The 12075-nt window shown below is 38.2% G+C and overlaps 1 protein-coding gene across 2 annotated transcripts; it reads right to left on the bottom strand.

The window, feature by feature from the left end:
• Positions 1–1180: 1180 nt before the first annotated feature.
• On the bottom strand, positions 1181–4696 carry LOC129769453 (ecdysteroid-phosphate phosphatase). 2 transcript variants are annotated; one of them, XM_055771742.1, is made up of 8 exons: positions 4329–4696; positions 3832–4268; positions 3596–3694; positions 3167–3339; positions 2759–3107; positions 2296–2668; positions 1835–2241; positions 1181–1775 (listed from the first exon to the last, which is right to left on the bottom strand). In XM_055771742.1, exons 1-8 carry the CDS (start codon positions 4433–4435, stop codon positions 1537–1539), a joined length of 2184 nt encoding a protein of 727 aa, XP_055627717.1. In that variant the 5' UTR covers positions 4436–4696; the 3' UTR covers positions 1181–1536. The 2 variants fall into 2 exon arrangements, with proteins under 2 accessions (XP_055627717.1, XP_055627724.1); XM_055771749.1 differs by lacking the exon at positions 3596–3694.
• Between the last annotated feature and the right edge of the window lie 7379 nt (positions 4697–12075).

Raw genomic sequence — 12075 nt, 5'->3', positions numbered from 1 at the left:
GAGTATATTAGGGTTAAAAACGTTTTGTTGGGAAAAGTAATGGATACAATCTGGAACGTAACGTTATTTGATTGTGCGAAAAGTTTTTTCGGATTTACATTAGAACTTCATTTCTTTTCTGAAGAAACATTCCGCAAAAACTGAAATATGTATATTCGGAAGATTACTGTATCGTATTTATTTTCCATCGATTGGTGAAACGCTATACTCCATGCGAAAACTGATAAATATTGACCATCCGGATAACAGAAAAATTCTTGCTATCAATTTCATATCACATCTGTGTGTATATTCGCATGCATCAGACTTTTTTATTCGATGTTTTCTTCTTTACGTTAGCCATGTGGTCCTGACCTTTTGTCGTTAAAAGTTACCTACTGGCGGTTTTCCAATTTCCTTTAATGCTGCAAACAAACAAAAACAGACTACTGTACCACAAAAACAAACTACTGTACCACAAGCATTTACAAAACATAACATCTTTTATCGCATATACAATTAGCCCACATTTATCTAAAATATGTATTACACCTGATAAATTTAAAGAATAAGTAAGGGACATTCAAAAACAACTGATCGAATAAAAATCGCAGCTTTGTTCCCTGCTTATAAATTTTTGTACGGTATGCATCACAATATTTGCTGCATTGACCCCTAAAACGCTTGCTGTCGGTATGATAATTGTTCAAATGAGTGCAATCACGGGAAAATTATCGCTTGGCGATCCTTCTCTGTCTCATCCACACACAAATCCGATCGATGGAGAGTGAATCATTGGTCGACAGAGCTGCTGTTCTTTCTACTCACGAGACAGAATGAACTTGTCTACCACATGTTTGGATTCGCTCACTCACTGAGTGGTATCGTATGATGCGAGACCAACACGTTGATTGGAGAAGCTGTTTTCACTTGCTGAAAAAATTTGGTTGCTTTCGTCGATTCTCTCGTCAATCACCAACATTGTATGTGGCAACCCCGCACCGGTCATATAACACTATGACTTCATCTAAATAAAATGTTCCGAAAGTTTGTCTTCGACTTTCAATATAAGGGAAAAGTGATCTGTATAGTGGCGTACGAATTCGAGTTTGTATCACTGTAGTTGGTGACCGAAAGAAGAATACAATACAATCAAAACAGAATGCGACCAGAAAAAAAATCAATAAAGTCTACTGCACTGTTTGCTGCATATGTACGAATGGTAAATTGGTTTTTATTCTTCAGATATTGCTAGTGGTAAAAATGATAAGCCACGTGAACACATATTCTGCGCAATATGCAAATATAGTTGAAGTACACTTTTTAAAGCTTGTTTAAGTTGCATTTGTCATCAGCAGAGAATCTATTGTTGTAGTATAAATATGTTAATATGCACTTACGAGCCTTATCGAGTAAGATATAGATATAACCAGAATATATTATATAAACAATGAAACATATCCACTATCAGTAATTTTGTTTTCGTGGTATCCTAAAATACGTGTTGTCATTCGGGCGATGATGTATTACAGTTATGTTTTGTCTACCTTCAGGCGCTTAGATCAAATTTTTCCAATCGAAACGGTTATTATTGGTGTGGGTGATAGGTTCACACGGTGGGTCAATCAGCTTCCAGTCTCCGATGCCGTCTGCTGACTCGATCACAGCCATACTGCAGTAAGGAACTTTCTGCATAATCCTACTCATATCGCTTGTTGAACGCAGTTTCTCCCCCACAATATGCCGAGTGCAAGTGTCCAGAGTTGTCGCATGGCCCACTATAAGAATGTTTCCAACTAGAAATAGGTCCATTAGTTTCGTTGGAATCATATACATATTGGTTTTCAATAAATACTTGTGTTCCTGATTAAATGCTCAGTTGATGTTGAATTTCGCTGGTAGAACTCCTCCAAACTTTCGTGGAGACGAGCCTTAAGTTCCTCTGCATTCGTCATTGGTTCGTACTCCGTATCGATATTGTAATCAGCTGCCACGAGTTCTTCCTTTGACATCCATTCCGGAAGCCCGTCCTGATACCAAGCCAACCACTCGAATAACCCTGGCTCAACATGGATGGGATGACTGTCTTTGAGACCGAGTCCTTCCAGAATTGATGTAGTCGTTTGAATGCACCGGAATGCTGGTGAGCTGTATACGTGATCGATACGGACGCCTGCATCCTTCATCGCTTCTCCAGTCAGCCGAGCCTGGTAACGACCCACATTGGTTAGTGGTGAATCCCTTTGCCAGCAGGTACTCCTTCTGCAAAAAAAAACATTTATATTGCATTCAACACAGTGCTCAGATACAACTCACCTATTTGGTAGAGACTTCGGCATGTTTAGATCCTTTCTAATATATTTTCCTGTTTCGTCAAAACAGTATGGGATCCACGTGCCAAAGGTGAAGTCAATTCGTTCTCCGTGACGAAGTACATATATTTGTCTTCCTAATAGGTTCTGTCTCGTTATCTGAGTATTATCGAAGTCACTTGCAGAGCCCGAATCATGGCTATTGGTAATCACAGACATTGTTGTTCGCTTTTTCATTAGTTCGTAGAATGTTTCTGGCGGAATGAAATCTTCCTTTAACTTGAAACCGTCGTCTTCCTGATTTGGTTGGTTTGATTCTTCCTTTTGCGATTGCTTGTAAGACTGCTGCTGTGGTTTCTCACAGTGGCCAATCGAAACTGAATGAATAACGCCAGATGCGTTTGATTGAAAAGTCGTAACGTTATCTTATCAGAAAAGTAGTGTAATGACGAAGCAGAATTACTTACCAGTTTCTTGTGAATCACCATCATGCTCGTCATTGGCGGTCTGGTTCAAGTTGACTGTCTGTAGCTCGAACCGCAAACCGTCTACCATATCCGCTGGTGGCTCAACGTTGTCCGGTGACATGTCACATAACTGTACTGTCCTGTGCATTGTCCATGCATCGGATTCGGCGGTTCTTTCTGTATAGTTTTCTGGTAGGTAACCGTTGATTCCTGTGAGCCAGGAAATTCCTTCAACCCATCCATCCGTGGAGTTTTGGATAGCCTCCGGGCTGAGATATATGTAGTCACCAATACGCAGTTCTAGTTCGTCGGGTTCACGCGGGGTGTGAGGATACAATATTTTATGGACCTGAAAGTAGCAATAGAGTGGGTTTTCTAACGAGGTAACGATGCTGTCTCTCCCTCCACCTGTTTTGTGGCGAGACGCGCGTCACGTGAGTATAGCCGCAATTCCCAGTTCTGACCAGTACACGAGGTATCCAAGTTTTCCACGAGCTGCTTGAGGGCATTGAATTGATTCGGAGGAAACTGATAGGCAAGAGTCAGATGCAGCGATTTAACGTGTGGTTCCAGCGAGATGGCTAGAAAATATTTTTAAGGATTAACACACTTCGTGAACAACCCGATCATTAGGAAAATGTGTAGTAGTAGTATTAATTCGATGCATATTGCTAGCAAGAAAATAAAAATGTACTAACAGAAATCAGTCTTTTTAACGCTCTATTGGTAGTGGAAAAATCATAACATGAACACCGGAAGGTGGTCCATCACCGGTCGTCGCCTAGAAGATTTTACCACCAAAAGTGTGTTTCCGAGAGTAAAGTATAGTATGCTTACATCGGCTGCTACGTGGTATGCAGCGTGCTGATGTTACTCCCCCGCACCACGGAAAACAGGTAACTAGCGCATCTAACTGTTCGTAGGTATCGCTGATTACTATGAGTGATATGGAGAGGAAGAAAAATAGATGATATGCAGAAAGATATAGAGGCTATATACCCACGAACCCCCAAGTGTTAGTTTAATGCGATTACTGTGAAAAACCGTTTGAAGATCAAAGTTATGCTACTTACTCGAGTGTGACACTTCTTTTACGTACTGAAGAGCTAATCTTTTCAAATAATTGGCATCGTCTTCCCCGACAAAGAAACCCATAAAATTAGGACTGGTGTACGGCTCTAATGTTATGGGTCTATCAACATGTGCCCCCGGCAGATTCATTAGTTCTTTCAACGCCTTCGACAATTGGGGTGCGCATTCGTCTGGTGCCTTGAAGAACGAAACCAACGTAATGTGGGGCATGAAATTGTGTGCTCCGTTCCATCCGCATAATTCTTGTGATTGTGCCCAAAAGTTCTCCAGCTGCTGGAGAAATGGTCCTGTGGGACATGCATACAGAATATACTCCCGCGGTGAACATTCGTCAAGCGATGGATCGTTTACATGTGCTAGCAACCAGTCGGAGGCCAGTTGTACGCCTCGATTTCCCGTAGCGGCTAGTGCTTTCTCTCTGCAAGGACAATGTGACAAGATGAGACAAAAAAGAAAACGTTACACGTTCCATGTTTACGCTCTATGCTTTGGAAATCCCATCTGAAGGAGAATCTGCAAAGGAGTGAGATGCTGCTTCGAGATTTTCGTTGGCGTAGAGTTTTTGCGTGGTGGCAAAGTCGCCATTGTCGCTCAGACACGAATAAACAACGGCGCTATTGCGTTCGATATAGGTAACCCACTTTGAAGTGTTCGGTTTGTACATAATTTAAGTACGCCTACTTAGCACACCACATTGTTCCAGCAGGAAGGAGTGATCTACAATCTGCGACCATTTTAAAGTGAATCTTAACGAAAATTTAATGTTTTCACAATAATTCCGGCACAGCTGGTTTTCCTAGAAGTTTAATATTTTTGTTTTCGATATTTGACACGCATACATAACTCAATGTATTCTGGAGGTGTGCAAATCAGTAGCTTTGTAACTGTATAAGTACGGAGAAAAACCCTATGATGTATGCGACATCCACTATGTAAACGGATTTAATGACGTATACTGGAACAGTAGAGTTTGCTGTGATGTCAGACATACCACACCATTGTATCGAATCTAAGGGTGGGTTTAGACTAGTGATATATTCATGTGAAGAAATATGATGAGATTTATAGAAATAGCATCAACCGTTTACACTAGCGTGAACTTCTATAATGAATATATTCATATTTTCGGTGAATTTATTCACCTAAAGTAGAACTGCATCCAACTTTAGTGATTCTTCACCAGTGAGAAATTCACAAGAGTTTACATATGCTGAATTTATTCAAGTTATATATACCTCGAATAAGTGTATCATATTTATTCTCACCCGTTTACACCAATTTTCACGTGAATAAATCCATCTATAGCTATAGATCTCCTAATGGCGGTTTAAACTAGGGAGATCTATAGCTATAGATGGATTTATTCACCTGAAAATAGGTGTAAACGGGTGAGAATAAATATGATACACTTATTCGAGGTATATATAACTTGAATAAATTCAGCATATGTAAACTCTTGTGAATTTCTCACTGGTGAAAAATCACTAAAGTTGGATGCAGTTCTACTTTAGGTGAATAAATTCACCGAAAATATGAATATATTCATTATAGAAGTTCACGCTAGTGTAAACGATTGATGCGATTTCTATAAATCTCATCATATTTCTTCACATGAATATATCCCTAGTCTAAACCCACCCTAATGTAAACCCGCCATAAGACTATCGAACGATCAAGACGGGTCTATGGTACTAGGTGAGGCCGTTTCGTCACTAAGTTGGTTAGGGGAGCGGTATATGAAAACAGTACGGAAGAAAGCAGAAGGGGAATTATTTGCTTGAAGCGTAAAAGAGACAGACTGATCAGGAACGAGCTTCGGCACTAGCGTATTGTGTTTTGTTTACAAACAAAACACAGTAGACTTTCAAGATGGCTGAAGAGTGGTTTTAGCAAATTGGCCCACCTTAGGATATACTTCTACGCGCCTTGCGAACGATCTTCGTGTCGTGTTGAAAAGAAAAAAACGTCCGGTTTGTTTTGATTTTAGAGTAAGCTATGTGCACACTCACTAGACTGCAGGGGTGTACCATTCTTGGTGACTACAGTAAAGTTACATTTAATTCGACATCTAGCTAATAAGATAAGATCAAACAATTGGCTTCTTACTCTTCTTCGTCGTCCAAAAACGAAGCCATGACATGAAGATGCTATAGTTGCCAAATATTATAAAATTTCGGATTTTTTATATTTCTGTATTTATGAATCGTAACATTTGGTTGGTACAAATTTAATGATATATTTTCAATTAGACAATCTCAAAAATATGTTTTAAGCGGCTCATACATCTACAATATTATTGCATAACACAGAAGATTGTGAAATAATATTGAGCGTATGTTTCTGATATTGAAATTTTGTCCAATATATTGTACGATATCAAAAAATTAAGATATTTATTGTGCAACGCTTAAAATATTGCATGATCTACGGGTGACGTTGTGCAATATAGTGTCAGTTCATGTCAAAGTTTATGTTTACATGTACATCTTCTCGAGTGTTGAATGAGTGTTCTCTTAAAAAAATTGCAGGCCGTTTTCGAGGACATGTGTATCGCGATGGCTATCAAAAACGCCGAAAAGTATTTTATTCTCAAGTTTATCGAGGTTTATCGTTCACTCCCGGCATTATGGGATATCAAGTGTCAGGTTCTAACAAGTACTTGCGATGAAATATTGAACGTCAGTAGCCAGCCTTGCGCAATATTTAGCACAAACTTCAATATCATCTCCAAACGATTCAATTCCATTGCACAAATATGACTGTGGCGCCATAATATTGTACGTCTGTGGACAACCTTCAATAAAAAAGTCAATAAATTGGTACAATAGTATTGTGCGTGGATGGGGCGCTTTAGAGCCCCCGCATACTACAGACTTTCTGTCAACCAACAGTTTGGTCGGGTCGGCCTTCTGATGCAAAAACCGACCCAACTAAATCGGCGTAATGTGCGCACATGCATACCTCTGCGTACTGATTAAGAAGCCGACCAAACTATTGCACAGTGGTCCAAAAGTGCAAAAACGTGATCGTGAGGGATTTCTCCAAAACGGGTAATTTTACGTATATGATGTCTTCGGAGAAGTTTTAAAGTACAACGAGGGCCACCTTTTGAGGGCTGCCATTTTGAAATGAATCCCCCTAAAAGTGAGATCCAAAATCCATTTTTTCAGCTTAAGAGATAGGAAGTTGGTGTCTTCATAAAAATTATAGCTCTTATCAAAACAAACAATTTCGCTGAAAACATCAACTTTCTATCTATTCAGGTAAAAAAGTTATGGGACATTTTTGGTGAAAAGCACCAAACAATCATATTTTCGTCCTAACTTTTCCTCTTGATTTTTTACAATTTTACAATGTTTAGAGAACTTTTTTGCCTAGTCAAAACACACATTTTTGACGCACGTTGTTTTTTCCTATCTCTTATATATTTGGAGATATTGGAGTTTTTCTGTTAAAATTGACCTATTTTTGAACTAGGATATTTCATAAAGGGGCAGATTGGGGCAGACCAAACCGATTACAAATTAAAGTACAAGCAAAATGCTGCAAAACCACACTTCAAGTGTCTGTATCCACCTGTATCCTCAAAAGTTACACTTAATTTAAAAGAAGGCCTCCATCTACGTTATCCTGTTAAAAAAATATGTAATTACTATTACAGTGCACTGTAATAGTAATAACATAACATAACGTAACATAACATAACATAACATAATAATAACGTAATAATAGAATATTCTTAACAAATATCTACAGGAAAAATGAATTATCAACAAGTGTTTATGCTTTGGAAAAATGGCAATGGTGATAAAAATGTTAACATGATTGACCTGATAGAAGAAGTGTCCAAACATTTTGGAATAGATACGGCATTGACACCTGATATTATACCGGAAATTGAAAAATATTTATCCAATACTTGCAAATATTTTAGCCGACTTTGGAAGAAACATAACCGAACATTAGAAAAAGTTCTCGTAAAAAATGCAATTTAATTCCTTTTTCCTTTCCTTTGTCATCATTTCCCCTTTTAACCCCGAAAAGACTGCGGGTAAACAGTATCCTGAACTAAAAAAAAATGGTTAATGGTAGGTTGAAACTTTTTCTTAAGAAAAAATTAAAATAATGTGAAAAGTGACGAGTTTTCATCCTAATAAAAGCAATTAAAAAGATCATTATATGTTTTATTTAATATTTAAAGAAACCTGCCTTAGCTTTGCTCATGTAATCTAGAATACTGAAGTCATTGTCTAAATGATATTTTTTAGAAAAATATTATATAGATGTATACAAAACAACTATATTCAATATAACATATTTTTTAACAGGATAACGTAGATGGAGGCCTTCCTTTAAATTAAGTGTAACTTTTGAGGATACAGGTGGATACAGACGCTTGAAGTGTGGTTTTGCAGCATTTTGCTTGTACTTTAATTTGTAATCGGTTTGATCTGCCCCAATCTGCCCCTTTATGAAATATCCTAGTTCAAAAATAGGTCAATTTTAACATAAAAACTCAAATATCTCCAAATATATAAAAGATATAAAAAAACAACGTGCATCAAAAATGTGTGTTTTGACTAGGCAAAAAAGTTCTCTAAACATTGTGAAATTGTAAAAAATCAAGAGGAAAAGTTAGTACGAAAATATGATTTTTTGGTGCTTTTCACCAAAAATGTCCCATATCTTTTTTACCTGAATAGATAGAAAGTTGATGTTTTCAGCAAAATTGTTTGTTTTGATAAGAGCTATAATTTTTATGAAGACACCAACTTCCTATCTTAAGAGATTAAGAGCTGAAAAAAATGGATTTTGGATCTCACTTTTAGGGGGATTCATTTCAAAATGGCAGCCCTCAAAAGGTGGCCCTCGTTGTACTTTAAAATTTCTCCGAAGACATTATATACGTAAAATTAACCGTTTTGGAGATATCCCTCACGATCACGTTTTTGCACTTTTGGACCACTGTGTATCGGCCCAAAAATTAGTCTGCAGTCTGCGGGGGCTCTTAAAAGGGTAATTAAGTCTTTTAAATATCCGTATCAATAGTATAATACAGTAATTTACATTTGATGCGACATTTAGCTGATTGGACACACCTGTGATGCGACTCGTTTAATTGGACATTTTCACCCCTAATTGGACGTTTTTGTAAACATAGAGTTCGGGGCCCAAATTATGGCCCCACATTGAATGTCGCCACCAGACGTCGATACTGTACCACTCTAATCGCCAATGTCCAATTACAGGCCAAAATCGCCCCAATGCGACACTGAGTGACATGTGCCTCGGAATGTCGCATTAAATGTAAATTACTGTAATGATATCCATAACTACTCGTCCAAGATTGTCCGGGGAGTCAACGGCGCTCAACTCCACTGCAATTCAGGAACTACTTGAAAATTGTGACTCTTTCGCAATACATGACCGTAGTACCGAATGCTTCGTATACAGCCGATACACAAGAACATCTTGTTGGATTGATGGACTTGCTATCAAAGCGGCGAGAAGAATGTTCAGCTCAGAAATTGGTGGACAGTGAAACAGCATCGACATCATATCGAATTTCAGCTTCATCTAATTTTAGTGAGAATGTGGATGACATGAATATTGAATTCGACTTTAAGTACACCGTCTATGAAGCGAAAACTTTCCTCGACAGAACAGGACAAAATTCGTTGTTCTATATAGCTGGTTACATCATCGAAATAAGTCAGCGGGAAAGAACAAATCAGCAGTGTAACAAGAGATTGGTAGTCAGCAAAACACAACCTAGATTGTATCAACCATCTCTTTTTTCATATTTACCCGCTAGATCTGACAACTCTCCCATCTTCATAGTGAATAATGAGACTTTCCGTTTCTTCTTACCAATGGAAATTATATTCCGAAATATGAGGGACCTAACGAAGCTACATTGACAAATGAGTGTTTTGCCGCTCACTTTATCCATTGTGAAAAAAACATATAGTGGAAAGGGGGGGAATTCGGACCTCCTAAGCAAATCGCCTAATATTTCCAAACCAATACGATGCTTGGTCAAAGAAAATCCATTCTTGATGGCCTGCGTTGCTCTTTCAAGCTCCTCCTTCCTAACGTTGTCTGCCTATCGACTTTTAGTAAATCAGCGGCATCTGGAATCAATTAGACCAAAGAAAAGCCTCAAACCTGGTGGACCAATTCACCCCACAAAACGTTTCCATGTCACCCCACACAACATGCAAAAATTAAAATGCAATTAATTTCATTTATTGTTATCAAACTTACAGTTTCGCGAACAGAACTATACTGCACAATACACGAAAAGTTTGTTTAATCAGCGGGAAGAACCTTAAATCCACGATGGGAAAACTCATATTTTTTGGCAATGCTTGCTTGTTTTGTTCATGCTACGGTTTCCCACTAATTTTACCAAAGTTGTTTTACGTTAAGTACATACGGTTCAACAATAGAAGGAGATGTCATTATAAAAAAAATCAAAATTGAGCCGTACTTTTTGAGATAAAGGGGTGGTCCAAATCACCCCGTATGACCAACTCACCCCGTGTTACCCTACATAAACTTGTGTATAATTTCATCACATTTCCTTTGAACTAAATATCGTAATTTTCAATAAATTCACTATTTCAATGAGCGACTGACAGAAATTTGGTCCGTAAAAGATCCGCTTTTGTCTGATCTTATCTTAGATTGGACAGACCTGTAATGCGACAATTTTAATTAGACATTTTTATCTCTAATTGGACATTTTTGTAAACATCGAGTACGGGGCCTAAATTATGGCCCCGCATTGAAAGTCGCCACCAGACATCGACACTGTACCACTGTCATCGCGAATGTCCAGTTACTGGTCAAAATCACCTCCAATGTGACACTGAATGGTGTCTCGGCCTGTATAACAAAGTTCAGGAACAGCATATTTGATTTAGTCATAGGATCGTTTAAATGAGTCAATATATGATTTGCGGATTGCTTATGGTCATACTTAATTTGGAACGAAAAGAATAGTTTAAGCTGTTGAAATCGCTCAAGATTTCGTATAACAACCTAGGTAGTGCGGACTGAATCAAAACGGCTGTCAAAAAAGATCCAATTGAAATGTCAAAAGAGATCCAACGATTAGGAGTGTTATTTTTCTTATGATAATCAACACTATAAAAAAGGTATTGTTATCAAAGACAAAAAAAATTAAACTTATAAAATGAACGAACTTCATTTTTTCGTCAATTGTTTAATTGGCCCTTGCATCTCTGAAAGTGTATCTCATATTGCAAGGTATCAGAACCTGACCGATCATCAACAAACTACGAATAACGCTTAGTTCATTCCAAGATTTTAACGTGGGAGCGAAATTCGACATTGGCGAATTTTGATACGTACATACCTAGCAAAAGTGAAATGTTTTGGGAACTATTTTTTCTAACGTCGGTGAAAACAGTTTTGCTAGTGAAGCTGGCCGAATGAAATCCGCGTAATTATGATCCGCTAGTACTGGTTATGAATATAATGGTAAAGCAATCTGCGCTTCGATGGTTGTTTTCCGGTTGAAATGTAACGAGATATCTCTATCAAAATTGTACAGTCACAAGCACACTGAAGAAAGAACAGATGCATGCGATGCAATCCCTCGACGCCAGACCCAGACCCGCCAACGGATTGGATGATAGTTTTTGCTGTACAAGGACAGCACATCAGTTCGATTAAAGACAGCAGAGTGTACGCAACAGCAGCACATTTGAAGCAGAATTTAAGAAGAAATTTAACTGCTTGTATAATTTATAACTCCGTATAATTTCATGTATATTTCTATAGTATTAAGTAAAAAACAATGTACATAGTTATAGTTCAAACGTGTGTTGTGTTTTGTCTCCGATGAAACGAGTCCATCAATCTGCCACAGTGATGTGAAGTTCCATGCGAATGGAAAATCCCCGCTGCATCACTGCAATGTAGGCAGTCTGCATCGCGCCCACGGGGGGAATTTGGTTTCTCACGTTTGGCAATCCGCATAAAGGCTGCTTTGGTATCGCGCTGCGGGATTAAGTAGCAATTTTTAAAGTCCACTGCATTAAGACGCTATAAAAGAATCCTGAAAATGTGTATGAAAGGTTTGCTACACTTTTGGTTTTCAATAATTCAAGCATCGTACTTACTCCACAGATACGCGAATCCTTATTCGGAACAGCGTTTCACTGAGCAACGCATTTTTAATGTCCACTTTCTCT

This window comes from Toxorhynchites rutilus, chromosome 1 (genome assembly GCF_029784135.1).
Source record: "Toxorhynchites rutilus septentrionalis strain SRP chromosome 1, ASM2978413v1, whole genome shotgun sequence".
NCBI lineage: Eukaryota > Metazoa > Arthropoda > Insecta > Diptera > Culicidae > Toxorhynchites > Toxorhynchites rutilus.
Note: the sequence above shows the minus strand (reverse complement) of the source record. Positions and strands in the feature narration are given on the sequence as shown.